Source organism: Hippichthys cyanospilos, chromosome 14 (assembly GCF_059441005.1).
Source record: "Hippichthys cyanospilos isolate Australia breed blue-spotted pipefish chromosome 14, RoL_Hcya_1.0, whole genome shotgun sequence".
Classification (NCBI taxonomy): domain Eukaryota; kingdom Metazoa; phylum Chordata; class Actinopteri; order Syngnathiformes; family Syngnathidae; genus Hippichthys; species Hippichthys cyanospilos.
The window spans coordinates 4624146-4636733 of NC_142382.1; the positions used below are offsets into that span (position 1 = coordinate 4624146).

Genomic DNA, 12588 nt, shown 5'->3' on the forward strand with positions numbered 1-12588 from the left:
ATGAAAATTTGTAGTGTTCATGAGAGTGTTTCTGGTTTGGTGTGTGAGAGCATTTCAGTAGTGTGTATGAAAGTGTTTGTGTGGTGTGTGAGTAAAAAAAAATGGTGGTGGTGCTTGTAAGCTTTTCAATGCTGCGTTTGAGTGTTTCAGCCATGCAGGAGTGTTTGAGAGCATTTCAGTAGTGTGTGTGGTACGGTGATGTTTGTGTGTGAGTGAAATAAGGTTGGGAGAGATTGTGGGAATGCATCACTGGTGTGTGTTTCAATCGTGTTTGTGACTGTTTAACACGGTGTTAGGCTCTCAAAAAATTTTTGAAAAGATGGTCAGTAGTGTGTGAATGAACGCATTTCAGTAGTGCATGAGGCGTTTTAGTATTCTGTGAGGACTAGTTCAGTAGTGTGTGTGTGATGTCATCAGTTGTGTGTTTGGGTGTTTAAATCATGTTTGGACTGTTTAACACAGGGTGTTAGAAAATCTGTCAGTAGAGTGCCTGTGAGAGCATTTCAGCAGTGGTAGAGGGTGTTTTAGTATTCTGTAAGTGTTTCACTAGTGTGTGTTCGTAGATTTCATTAATTCAAGTGTTTTAGTAGTGCGTGTACGTGTGATTTTCAGTGGTGTGGATAAGAACATTTCTGTAGTGTGTGTTTCATTTGATTGTTTGAGGACATTTCAGTAGTTTGTGGGCAAGTATTTCAGTTGTGTGTTTATTGTGTTTTTAATAGTGTGTGTATTTTGCAGTAGTGTGGGTTTCATTAGTGTGGATGAGAGAGTGAATGAGTGATGTTTGTCAGTGGAAGAAATGGTCATTTGCAAGTCACTGAGAAGGTTCAGTGTTTCAGACACGTGTAAGAGCATTTTATTAGATTTCGGAAAATGTTTCAGTTGTGTGATGGAGAGTTTTTCTGTAGTGTGTGAATGTTTTAATAGTGTGAGTTTTTCAGAGATGTATGTTATCTTTGAAAGCTTTCCAGTGGTGTGTTTGGGAGAGTGTGACTGAGGAGTGTTTTTGTTTTAGACTTCTGAGAGAGAATTTCAGTAGTGCGTGTGAATGTTTTAGTAGAAATAAAATTTCAATAGTGTATGTTTGTTTTAGTAAAGTGTCAACAGTTCAGCAGTTGTTTGAGAGCATCTTAGTTGTAAATGTAAAAGGTAATCTTGACATACTGTATGCCCTCGATGGCCTCTCATATAAAAAGTCAACTAACCCCCCCCCCCCCCCCCCCCCCCACCTCCTCCGCTCCCTCTTTGTTCTTCCTGGCCCTCTTTTTACATCCACAGTAACAAGCTGCCCATTTATCACCTCTTGTTTTGTCCTTTTCTTCCCTCATTCCAAGAAAAAAAATAAGCACGCTCTTGTAATGCAAGTCTAGTCATTAGCCTCATTGGCTGGACTGCCTTCTCGTGAAAAAAAAAAAAAGAAAAAAAAAAGCTTGTTGAGATGTCTCGTTATGGAGACTCACACTAACAACTGTGGGAGGGAAAAAAACAACACGGTGGGGTATCAAAGGTTGGACCACTGCAGCAGAATGCACCCGAGCTACTGTAAAAACTGCCATTAATGAATAAATAAACAAATAAAACAGAAGGTAAATATATACCTGCAAAATGCTGTTTTGCATATATAAAAGCAAACCACGTGAAGCAATACCGGCCTCATTTATTGGCGGTGTGCAAATCTGACTTCACATCACTGATACGCGCCATTACAACAACTCCATATGCAATGCTACTTCATTTATTGTCCTTTTATTGGAAGACAGCACATATTGTATCGCCCAGGCTTCCCTTCAGCCAGTCATGTGCATACACATTCACACACACATGCTTATACACACACTGGAGGGAAGAAAAACTAGTGCTGCTTTCACTGATGTTGGTGGGTCAGGAAATGAAAGGCAGCGTATCGCCGAGTAATAACGTTGTGTTGATGATGAACTGGCGGTGAAGCGAGATAAAGATGGATTCCGAGAACAGCACATCAAGCATAACAGAGAAGCGTCCCGCTCTGTATAATAACCACATGGGGTGTTTATTGCTCAAATCAGTGTGGTAAGTCCAAACAGGCATTTATATTTATTTGTGTACTATTTATTCATCCTACTCTTTGACTACTCTACAGTACTTGGATAAGACTTTTTTCCCAAAGGATTGCAGATTATTTCTCTAGTTTGTCAAGAGAGAAATGTCTCAACACTGCCCCCCTACGGATGTACGCGTGTAATGCAAGCGGATGATGGAAATTTCACAACACGAAAAAAAAACTTTTAATTTTGACATTTCTGTGCTGACCTATTTGAGCACAGGGGAATCATTTAAATCAGTATTTTCCAAACTTTAATCGGGAGGTAAAGTCCACGTTTTCTTTACAAGAAAATCTTCGGAGGCCCCACTTGCCTAAGAATGGTATTCTGGTTAATATTGCGTTTTTGAAATATGAATTACGCAACAAAATGCATTTTTATCCACCGGAGGCGGCCGCTGTTTTGCCATTATCTGTCGCCTGAAAATGACATCACAATTGCTCACGGATCACCTGTTTTATTTATGTGGTCATGTTACATTCACAAGGTGAGCCGTGATTGGCTATTACCTGAGCCCTTAACAATTGTGATGTCATTTTCAATCGACGGCAAGTGGCATAAAAACAATGGATAAAAACAGGTGGATTTTGTTGTTTGTTTCATTTAAGTATAGCAGCAAATTTGCTGAACTTTTTTTTCAACTTTCACTTTCGCTTTTGGTTGAGAAATGTATAAACTTTTTTTTAAATAATGATAGAAGTTATCTAGTGCTCTTTGGCTTTACGGTTATGATTTTTTGAACGTTTGAAAACCCTAAATCCGAGTTATGCTTCATGAAATTCATATTCACTTTCACAACTAGGCGGCGCAACTGCTTTATACTAAACTACTGAATGAAATTATGCTTTTGGACGTTTTATTTTTGGTGGTGAAATAAATATGAAAAATCCAGATGATGTCTATTGAGATGTACTTTTATTATATTGTGGTCGTTTAGAAATAAAGAACTAAATTCGAGTTCGTTGATTTGCATGAATGTACAAAAAAGCTTCAATTATTCCTGATGCAACACTGCCCTCTAGAGGTAGTATAGAGCTGCAATAACCCGTTTTGAAAGGCTTTAAAATCGCTACTTAATTTGCACGATCGCTTCCCATGTTTTTGTTTTCTTTTGGTTTCCTTTCTTTAGGCCTTTTTTTTTTCTTTTTAACTTGAAATTCAACCACAATCACCCCCGCCAACTGTTGTTTGCGAGCAGCCTCCACGGAAGTCGCCAGCTCGAGATCAGTCACATGGTGCTGAAATATTCACTCGTGGAACTACCACACACACACACACGGACACACACCAGTGCGTGCTGGTGCGTCAAGTGCGTGTGTCCATAGGAAAATTTCGACTTGCTGACGCGCCACAAGCCTCCGTTATGCCTCAGAAGAGCAAAAGAGACAAGGTAATGCCTACTTTCCACCATCTCGTTTTGCATTTGTCAACTTACTGAGCCGGTGTTTCTTTTGTGTGTGTGTTTAATTTAGGACGCCACAAAGTCTGGAAAGACTAAAAAATCTGGAAATGAAAACGGGCCTGCAGGTGATGATGTAAGTGTGTTTCTTGTGTTTCTGGTTTTCTGAGAATTAACGTTAGAAAACAAAAATATCACATTACCACTAAATCATTAAAGCGCATTACATAGAAAAGGAGCGCTGTGGTTGTGGCGGGTCAACCACGGTCTACAGATATTATTTTTATTATCATCATTATTATGCTCTTCTACAGGATTGGTTGCATTGTTTCTCTGGGTGTTTACTTTTTATCTTACGGGATCTCAAAGTTAGTTTTACACAAGTTGTTCACACCCACAAATTTCTGTGGATTAATCCTTTTATTGTTTTGAATTTGACAAGAACAATCATTGCATTAAATCTTTGCTTGCAATTCATTATTCACAGCTCTCTTTGTTCAATGAAATATTGTCATTGAGAAAGTTTCTCATGTGACATCACAGCATGATCTTATGACTTTATACTTCAATCATGTCCACCAGACCGTAATGCAGCACGAGTGAGGTTTGCATGTTCTCCTGGTGCTCATGTGGCTATTTGGGCCCTCCAATAAACAATGTTGAGACACTAAAACTCTATTGTCCACAAAGTTATTTCCAATTATAAATTGTCATATCTTTATTTCAAAACGAACATACCTACATGTGGACCCATCTGCTAATAAACTACCCCCTACCACATTGCTCTTATGAAAACGTTTGATATGAATGGGACATACTGTGTATGTTTTTATTAATTCAGTTATGGCCCTTGAAACATCAGCCAAAATTATTCTGCCAAATAACAGACATTTACCTATTATTTTACCCTTTTACTTGTATATACTCTAACCATATATAATATACGAGTAACACTGGTGTCTTTATTACAAATTAATCCGTACCATAACCTTGTATCCTTGAATATATATCATAAAATTTGTTCATGAAGTCTTTCTCTAGACCTATCATTCAAAACAAACCAAATCAAGCAATCTAAAGGCACATTTTTTTAAAAAGAAAAAAAAGGATAACATAGATAACACAATATAAAATAAGCATAAGTGTGTTAAATATGACATCCTTTAAACTATTAGTAACACAAACATATAGAACAATGTCCTTATAACTTCATTAATTGTGCCACGCTATGCATACTACGAAATGTTAAGGAAAGTTTTTGTTTGTTTGTTTTTAAAGCAATATATTTAATATATATTTATATAATATATATTTAATGTTCCCAGGCCACCCTGGGAATAGTGAAAATTCACATATGACTGACGCCTATTAAAATGCATTGGGAGGATAATTTATTACAATTTAAAAATTGATTGGCTGGTTAATCAATACTTTTTTCTGACCTACAAAAATCTATATCATTCGGGCCCTAATATGTATCACACAAATGACAGCCCTGCATTAATCATGTTTGTTGTTACAAAATTTGTCAAATTTCTTTTGACAAGCAATATGTTTTTTATTTCAAAAGTGTAGTCTCCATTTTACAACTCAAAGATGTGTTTTGCTGAATAAAAGTCTTGGTAATTTCATTTGCTTGTCAAAATATAACTTTTACCCTGTTATTAAAGTAGATATCCATCAAATAATATGTTCAACGTCAAGGGGTCGACAACCCAAAATTTTGAAATATTGACGGCAAAAAAAAAAAAAAATCTGTCTGGAGCTGCAAAAAAATTGCAAGCCTTCTGTAAGCCGTTTAATGAAGGTGCTGTAAGTTATTAGCATCAATCAAAATGACCACATGACTACTCTGCTGCTTATCATGTTTGTAAAACCATATTAAAACAAAATATATATTACAAGCATCTTTTTTCACTTTTGTGCATTTTTTGAAAAAGTTCCAGTGGGCCACCAGGGCGGCGCTAAAGAGCCATGGGTTGCTGACTCCTGTTCTATGTTCTGTACACAGTATTCTGGTTGATTTTGCATTTGTGGAATTTGCATTCAGCAGCAAAATTTGCCACTTGCTGTCAAACGAAAATGACATCACACTTGCTCAAGGCTACCAATCACAACTGGCCTGTTTTCTGAATTTGATCATGGGACATTCGCAAGCTGAGCCTTTAGGCGCTGTGATGCCATATTTTGAGTTGATAGCAAATAGCAAAATGTCCGCCCCCTGAAATGGATAAAAACAACCGAAATTTAGACAAGTTGTGTCGAAAATATGTGCCAGCTTTTTCCTCGAGGTTGTTGCAAACTCTGCCCAGGGTTACAACGCTAAACAATACACCACAACTTGCGATCGGATTCCCCCCTGCTGAAAAAAACCCCATCTGACCGGGAGCGGAACTTGACCCTTAAGCACATCGCCTCGCCTTCTCCCTTCTTCCTGGCAACATTGAATTACCTTGTGCCCTTTCTCTCTGATTGCTTATTTCCACAGGCCTCCAATAAAAAAGTACCTCCCACCACTCAGCTGATGAGAATAAAACCGTCGGGGTCGCACTCAAATTCCAGGAGGGAGAAGAGGTTTAGTTCTTCGTGCTTTGTCCTCTGCGCCAACAGAGAGCTGCACAAACTGGATGCGCTCGCAGGTAAGGTGGTCGTAAAATCGGGGGCTTTATCAGGGACACCTGTGCGCAGGGGCGTAGCCAGAAATTTTTCTATAGGGCGGTCGGGGTGCGACAACACCTCAGTGAGGGGTGGCGATCGCATTAACAATTTATAGAGCAGGTGGATTCTCATGACCACTTTTTTAACCTTGAGGTCGCGCTACATAATTGATAGCTAGCTGCCCCCTAGCTTTATTTGTCATGCAAATGTTGTGCAATCAGCCGCTTGTCAAGACGTACCCGGAGAACGCGACGGGGGTTTCCATTACAAGGGTCACAAGATTATAAAATAAGATCAAATAAAATAGAATAAAATAATGTTATCGTATTATCTAGATTAGATAAGGCAAACTAAGGTAGGCCAAGAAAAGACAAGACAAGACAGGACTTGAGATAACATAAGATAAGATAGTCAGGTCAAGTACAGTGGACAAGACAAGACTTAAAACAGAACAAGACAAGACAAGACATAAAATAACATTAGATAAAGTAAGGTAGGACAGGACAAGATTTAAGATAAGAATAGATAAGATAAGGTTCAGTGGATAAGACAGGACAAGGCAAGATATGATTGAAGATAAGATTAGATAAGGTAAAGTACAGTCGGGCAGGACAGAGCAAGGCAAGATTTAAGATTAGGTAAATTAAATTAAGTAGGACAGGACAAGACTAGATTATATCAGATTACGATAGGACAGAACATGAAAGGGTAGGAAACACAGGATTTAAGATAAGATTAGATAAAGTAAAGTAAGGTACATTAAACAAGACAAGACAGCATTTAAGACAGGACAAGACATGACAGGACATAAAATAAGATCAGATAAGGTAACGTACGGTACGGTAGAACAGGACAAGAAAAGAAAAAACAGGATTTAGGATAAGATTAGATAAGGTAAAGTAGGGTGGACAAGACAATACTTAAGACAGGACAAGACATGGCAGGACATACAATAAAATAAGATTAGAATATATTAGGCATGGGACGTATGGCAGGACAGGACAAGATTAGATTCAGTAAAGTTGGGTGGACAAGGTAAAACAAGATTTAAGATAATATTAGATCAGGTAAAGTCCTGGAGGATAGGACAAGGCAATATGGGATTTAAGATTAGATAAGGTAAGGAACATAGGACAAAACAAGACTAGATTAGGTAAATTACGGTGGGACAGGAGAGGACCAAACAAGACAAGACAAAAGCTGACTCCTGCCCAATGAAAGTGGAGGATCCAAATGGTCGTCCGTCCAAGTTCCAACCACGACTTCGCCCAAGCACTTTGTGATCTACATAACAATACGAGTCAGCATGCACGCCGGCGTTTTAATTGGGGCTATCCATTCCCTCCACTTGTGCTTATCGTATCCGTGCCTTCTGAAAGGCGAGACGGTCAGGTTGAGGTTTGACAATTTACATTTATTTTTCATGGCTTCTTTGTTTACACACGGTATTACACGCAGGATGTGGTCTAAGTGGTTTCCTGTAAACTTAGACGCCTTTTTTTTATAACCGTATGAGGTTAGGGAGGGATACATGTTATGTCATCCAAAGAATTTAGGATGATGTCCTAATGCCGTGGCTTTGAGTCTCTTGTGTCCTGAATGTTTTAAGTCCGTTTGTCTCATCGAGATCAGGGTTTTTTTCAAGTTTAGTTTTAGTCCAGAAAAATCTATTCTCACTGGTTAAATCGCGGTATAGAACTTGAAAACAGTGTCAGTTACAAGTAGATTTTTGTACAAAATTACAAGTTTTTGAACAAACGAATAAAATAAACGAATGCAACCAACCACAAATCTCCAGTGGAAAGAAAATGCCCCGATCAAACCATGCGGCTGTAAAACTTTTTTTCAAGGAGTATGGTGAAGTGCAAAGGGAAAAAAAAAACGAATAAAATAGTGCTGTAGTGTCTCGTTTCAGACACTGGGTGGCACTAACGTAAAGACGTACTTGACAGAAGAAATGTCACAAAGAATAAGTCATGCAAATAACTCCATTTTTTTTTCTAAAATCATGCTCGGTGTCTGTGAAAAAGAGAGATGCAAGCTAGCAGTTCCCCTGGCCTGTAAATCTACGGTATGAAAATATAACAACGACGTATTCATAAGAGGAAAAGCCTTCAATGTGGTTACAAATAACACTCGTGACCACACAACAACTGCTTGGGCTCTGCAGTCAATAAAAAAAGAAAAGTTTTCTGCTGGTATGCTTGAGACATAAATTGTTATTCAAGCCCTTATATAATAAGAGAAAAAAAAAATGATAATTGTGGTTGTGACGGGATCTGTTTCTATTTACCGTCAACATGGCAGTAATTTCCCCATAGTCTTCAGTCTAAATGTTATTAGACTCACAAGTTTCTTGTTAGTCGCTCATCACGATTACGTGCGTTGGTTTCATTTTCTAATTAGGCTGGTTAGATGTTTATTACCCAGGGGTTAAGAAACGGTAATAAGGTAAATCTCCTGATCACAAACTGGGCCGGAAAACATCATTTTCAGCCGACCAGAATCGTGGAGAAAGATCCTTTTTTTTAAAGCGCTATAAAGCAACTAAATAATATTTTAATCGTATTAATAATATATTTAATCTGTTTTCCGGCTTTTTTAAGCCCACCAGAGGGCAACAGTTTGAAGTCATGATGAGTTGTCTCTGAAAATAAAGAAGCCAAATTTATACCCCCTTGGTGTTATTTCAGCCCAATTTGGGCCATTGACACATCTAACAAAAACCATTAAAAAAATACTCGGAGGCTAAAAACTACTATAAATTGTCAACTTTAGTCTTTTTTTTTTTTTGCACTATTTATGGTAGTTCCAAGGCGTCTTAACCCTTTACTGGACACTTTCGTCCCATAATCTAAACGGGCAAAACGTCCAAAAGCGTCCTCAACAGCCATTGCTTAAATTCTAACGTACACCTACATTTCTCTAAAATCCTGAAAGTTCTTGCCTCTTTCGGACTTAAAAATAGAAAAACGTGTGCAAAATAAAAGGCATTTTTGCCTGTTTGGACTATCGGCCAAAAGCGACTGCTGTGCCCAGTAAAGGGTTAAACAGCAAAAGGTACCAAAAAATTTTCGGGCTCACAAACTATCACATACTTATCTAAATAACAATTACATCCAAATGCTGGGTATGACATTTTGTGATGACCGAGGATAGAGCTAAGACAAAGCGAGCAACTACTTAGCGTAGCATTGCTGCTATATTTAGCTACTTTTTTTCAGCAACAAAATAGCAAATTTTTGGGTTGTATTAAAAAACTCAGAAAAGTCCTAGACTTCTTTCAGAGCTGCAAATTATTTGCGAGGCCTCCGCTGAATCATTTGACCACAGTACTCAAAAATAAATAAATAAATATAGTGAATACTCATTTGCATTTACACTCAACTAGGCAACATTTCACACTAGCAATTTACCACTTTAGCATAGTGTCTCATACAGCCTAAAGTCAAAAACTTTCCTCCATTTTAACTTTAATTTCACACTTGGTGGGTGGGTAGGCAGCAATTAAAAAGTCAATTGACCGTTATAGCCTCCCTCCAGGGGACACTCACTAAAGTGAAAAGATCTTTTTTTCAGGTTATCGCACAGCATTACACTGCATTGCGTGGTTCAATGTAACGTTATGTCATGATAGACTCTACTGCCACACTCTGTTTCAAATGGAGAAGTGCAAGTGGCAGGAATTCTTTTTCAAATGATTCTGCAGGCACATCCAGTATGACGTAAATAAAGTCTTCTCTTAGCTGTACGTGGTATCTTTCTACGTGAAGCAATGATGTAATTAAACATAAATGAATGAAATACATCTAATTAATTAATGAAAATAAAATAGTAGTAAGACCAACCATTAGTATACAATAATCAACCAATGGCAAGGAAATGTAATAAGAAATGATACGCAAATATGCAAGTACAACTACAGTTCAGTTGTATTTCCCTTTTTTTAAGTGCAATGCATGAACATTTTTCAATCATTTATTTTGATGCATTTTTTTTAATTTATATACAATGTCAATGAAATAAATGGACAGTTTTCCCTTTTTCTTGAATTTAGGTGCATACTGTTCAAACTGCATAATATTAGAGTGGCTTACAATACTATTAAATACCTGTTTAGTTTTATGGGATAAAAATGTGTTTTTGGTCAACTATTGGGCTCAACAAGCTTGTGTATTTTGTTGGTTATTAGGTGCCATATTTAGTTTTTTTAGGAGGGACTTTTTGATTTACTGTTTGGCTCATTTTAAGATTATTTAGGATAATCAGCATGGTGTTAGTTTTGGGGAGTTTGACTGGATTTGTTGTAGAGACGGAATGTTTTCCTTGAACTTGGCTGGGGGTTGGGAGTCATCCAACCAGTGCACAATGTCAAGTTTAAAATTTGTTGGTGCTTTCTACTCTGAGCTGCTCCTCTCAGACAGTAAGTGGCAGCTTTCAAAACACCGTTGCCTGTTGTCATGGCTGTGGAATGTACTCGTAGCTTTTTGAGGAGCTTTGGAGTATGGGCAAGAGGACAAAACGGCATAGTGATGCACTTTCATTCCCCTTTTACACTTTCCACTACAGTGAATCTTCCAAAGTCAAATCTTGTCTGAAGTGCTACAATGTAGAGTTTAAAATATGTGTTTTCTAGGGCATATAATTCAAAAATCAAAGTGAAATGCATTTGGGACAATTTGGTGGCAGAAAGTAGACAAATCTTTAGAACAGCTAAAAGGAGTCGCAAGTTGTGGTGTTGCAAGTCGCAGGTGTTATAATCTGTTTATTATTATTAGTCCTCATATTAGCACTTTCTATATTTCTGCAGATTTTATTCCACTAACACATTACTGCCAAAATTTGCACACAAAAAATCCAGCAGTCTCAGTCATCAATCACATTTCATTGTCTTCTATCCAACTCAGCAATATGACCCAAAATAGTCAAAATACCGCACAAGGGTTAATTTGCCTCATATTAGAATTTTTTTTTACACTAACACATTACTGCCAAAATTTGCACCAAAAAAAAAAACAGTCTCAGTCATCAACCACGTTCATCATCTTCTATAGAAATCAGCAAATATCCGAGTTATTTTTGCTACGTATTTAAAAGACCGGTAAACGTCTACGCAATGACTTTTAGATGATATGGGGAGCTAGTCTTGTGTTTTAAATGTGACTGCACTGTGTACTTGCTGCATCATGTGAAATTTCTTCCCCAACTATAAATAAATGGAGCATATGTATTCATCATACAAAAGCAGCCTTTTCAAAATATGCGGGCTCGCCAATCAAAGTGACCTATTTTTTTTTTATCTTTAATTTTTTGTATTTAAAACTTTTATTGTGTATGTCTTGGTAAATATTTAAAATATTATAATATAATAAAATATAAAATATAAAAAAATAAAATAAAATAAAATAAAATAAAAATATATATATAATAAAATAAAATATTATAATATAATAAATATATATATTATATATATAAATATATTATATAAATAATAAATATTTAAAATGAACCATTTTGAGGTTCTGGGTTTAAATAGCGTTTTTTGCCTTGCTGTGCATGTTTACGTCACAAAATGCAGCAGTTTTGTGCTGCAGTTTTTGTCAGTCCTCGTAGACGGAGAGTGACTCACACTTAAATATTTATTTATTATTTTCTTTTGCAGAACAGCAATGCAATGTTGCATTGCAGTGAGTGGGACAACTACCAATTTGCTTTCCCTCTTTAGCACAAAACGGCACTTTAAGATAACAGTCAATCACGTCAACTTGTATTCAATGTGAATTGTCACGTCGAAAATCCTTTATGTGAGTGGCCTTAAGTGCTATCCTCATCCCTTTTCAAGCACTTTCTTCTTGTCTTCTTTTATTAGTCATTGATGGCATATGACCCCTATTCTCATCTTCACAGCATCCTTGATGGAAAACCGTTCAGGGCCTTCATGCGACTTTGCTGGCTTTAACAATATCACTGACCTACATTTACAACATGCATTTTCATGTTTGTTCCAGGAATTGTATTAGTTTATTGCCAACCATGCATTCTGTTCAGGTTTTAAAATTGATCTTGGCTGCCTTGCATCCAGGCCTATATGCGCGAGATTTTTTTTTTTTTTGGCCAATCAGATTCCAGCATCTATGTGTTGCCATGTGAAAGTAATCTGCCCATTTTTGTAGTAGAAGTAATGTAAATAGACCATACAATCATTTTGCTCACATTTTTAAGCAAGGTAATGTATATCAGTTCAATACTGTGTTGTTTTTATCCTCATCTGAAAGAAATTTTTGGCATATACTCTTTGTTACTGGCTCTATGTCAGCCCTTTTGTCATTCGGAGGTTTTGTAATTGTTTTGCTAAAAAACAATACGCAACTAGTCATTGTCTCTCCTTTTGTATTTTAGCAAGCAACAATCATTATTATTATGGTGATGTTGAGAATTAGGGAGTTTTAA

At 37.0% G+C, this 12588-nt stretch overlaps 1 protein-coding gene across 1 annotated transcript in view; it reads left to right on the plus strand.

Annotated features, from left to right (window-relative positions):
* Nucleotides 1–3363: 3363 nt before the first annotated feature.
* The window catches only part of ppp2r5ca (protein phosphatase 2, regulatory subunit B', gamma a), a 29580-nt gene continuing 20355 nt past the window's right edge, over nucleotides 3364–12588 (plus strand). The window contains exons 1-3 of the mRNA XM_088433175.1: nucleotides 3364–3471; nucleotides 3554–3616; nucleotides 5969–6119. Coding sequence (XP_088289301.1) covers nucleotides 3445–3471; nucleotides 3554–3616; nucleotides 5969–6119 — 241 coding nt within the window. The 5' untranslated portion in view covers nucleotides 3364–3444. The remainder of the gene's footprint in view (nucleotides 3472–3553; nucleotides 3617–5968; nucleotides 6120–12588) is intronic.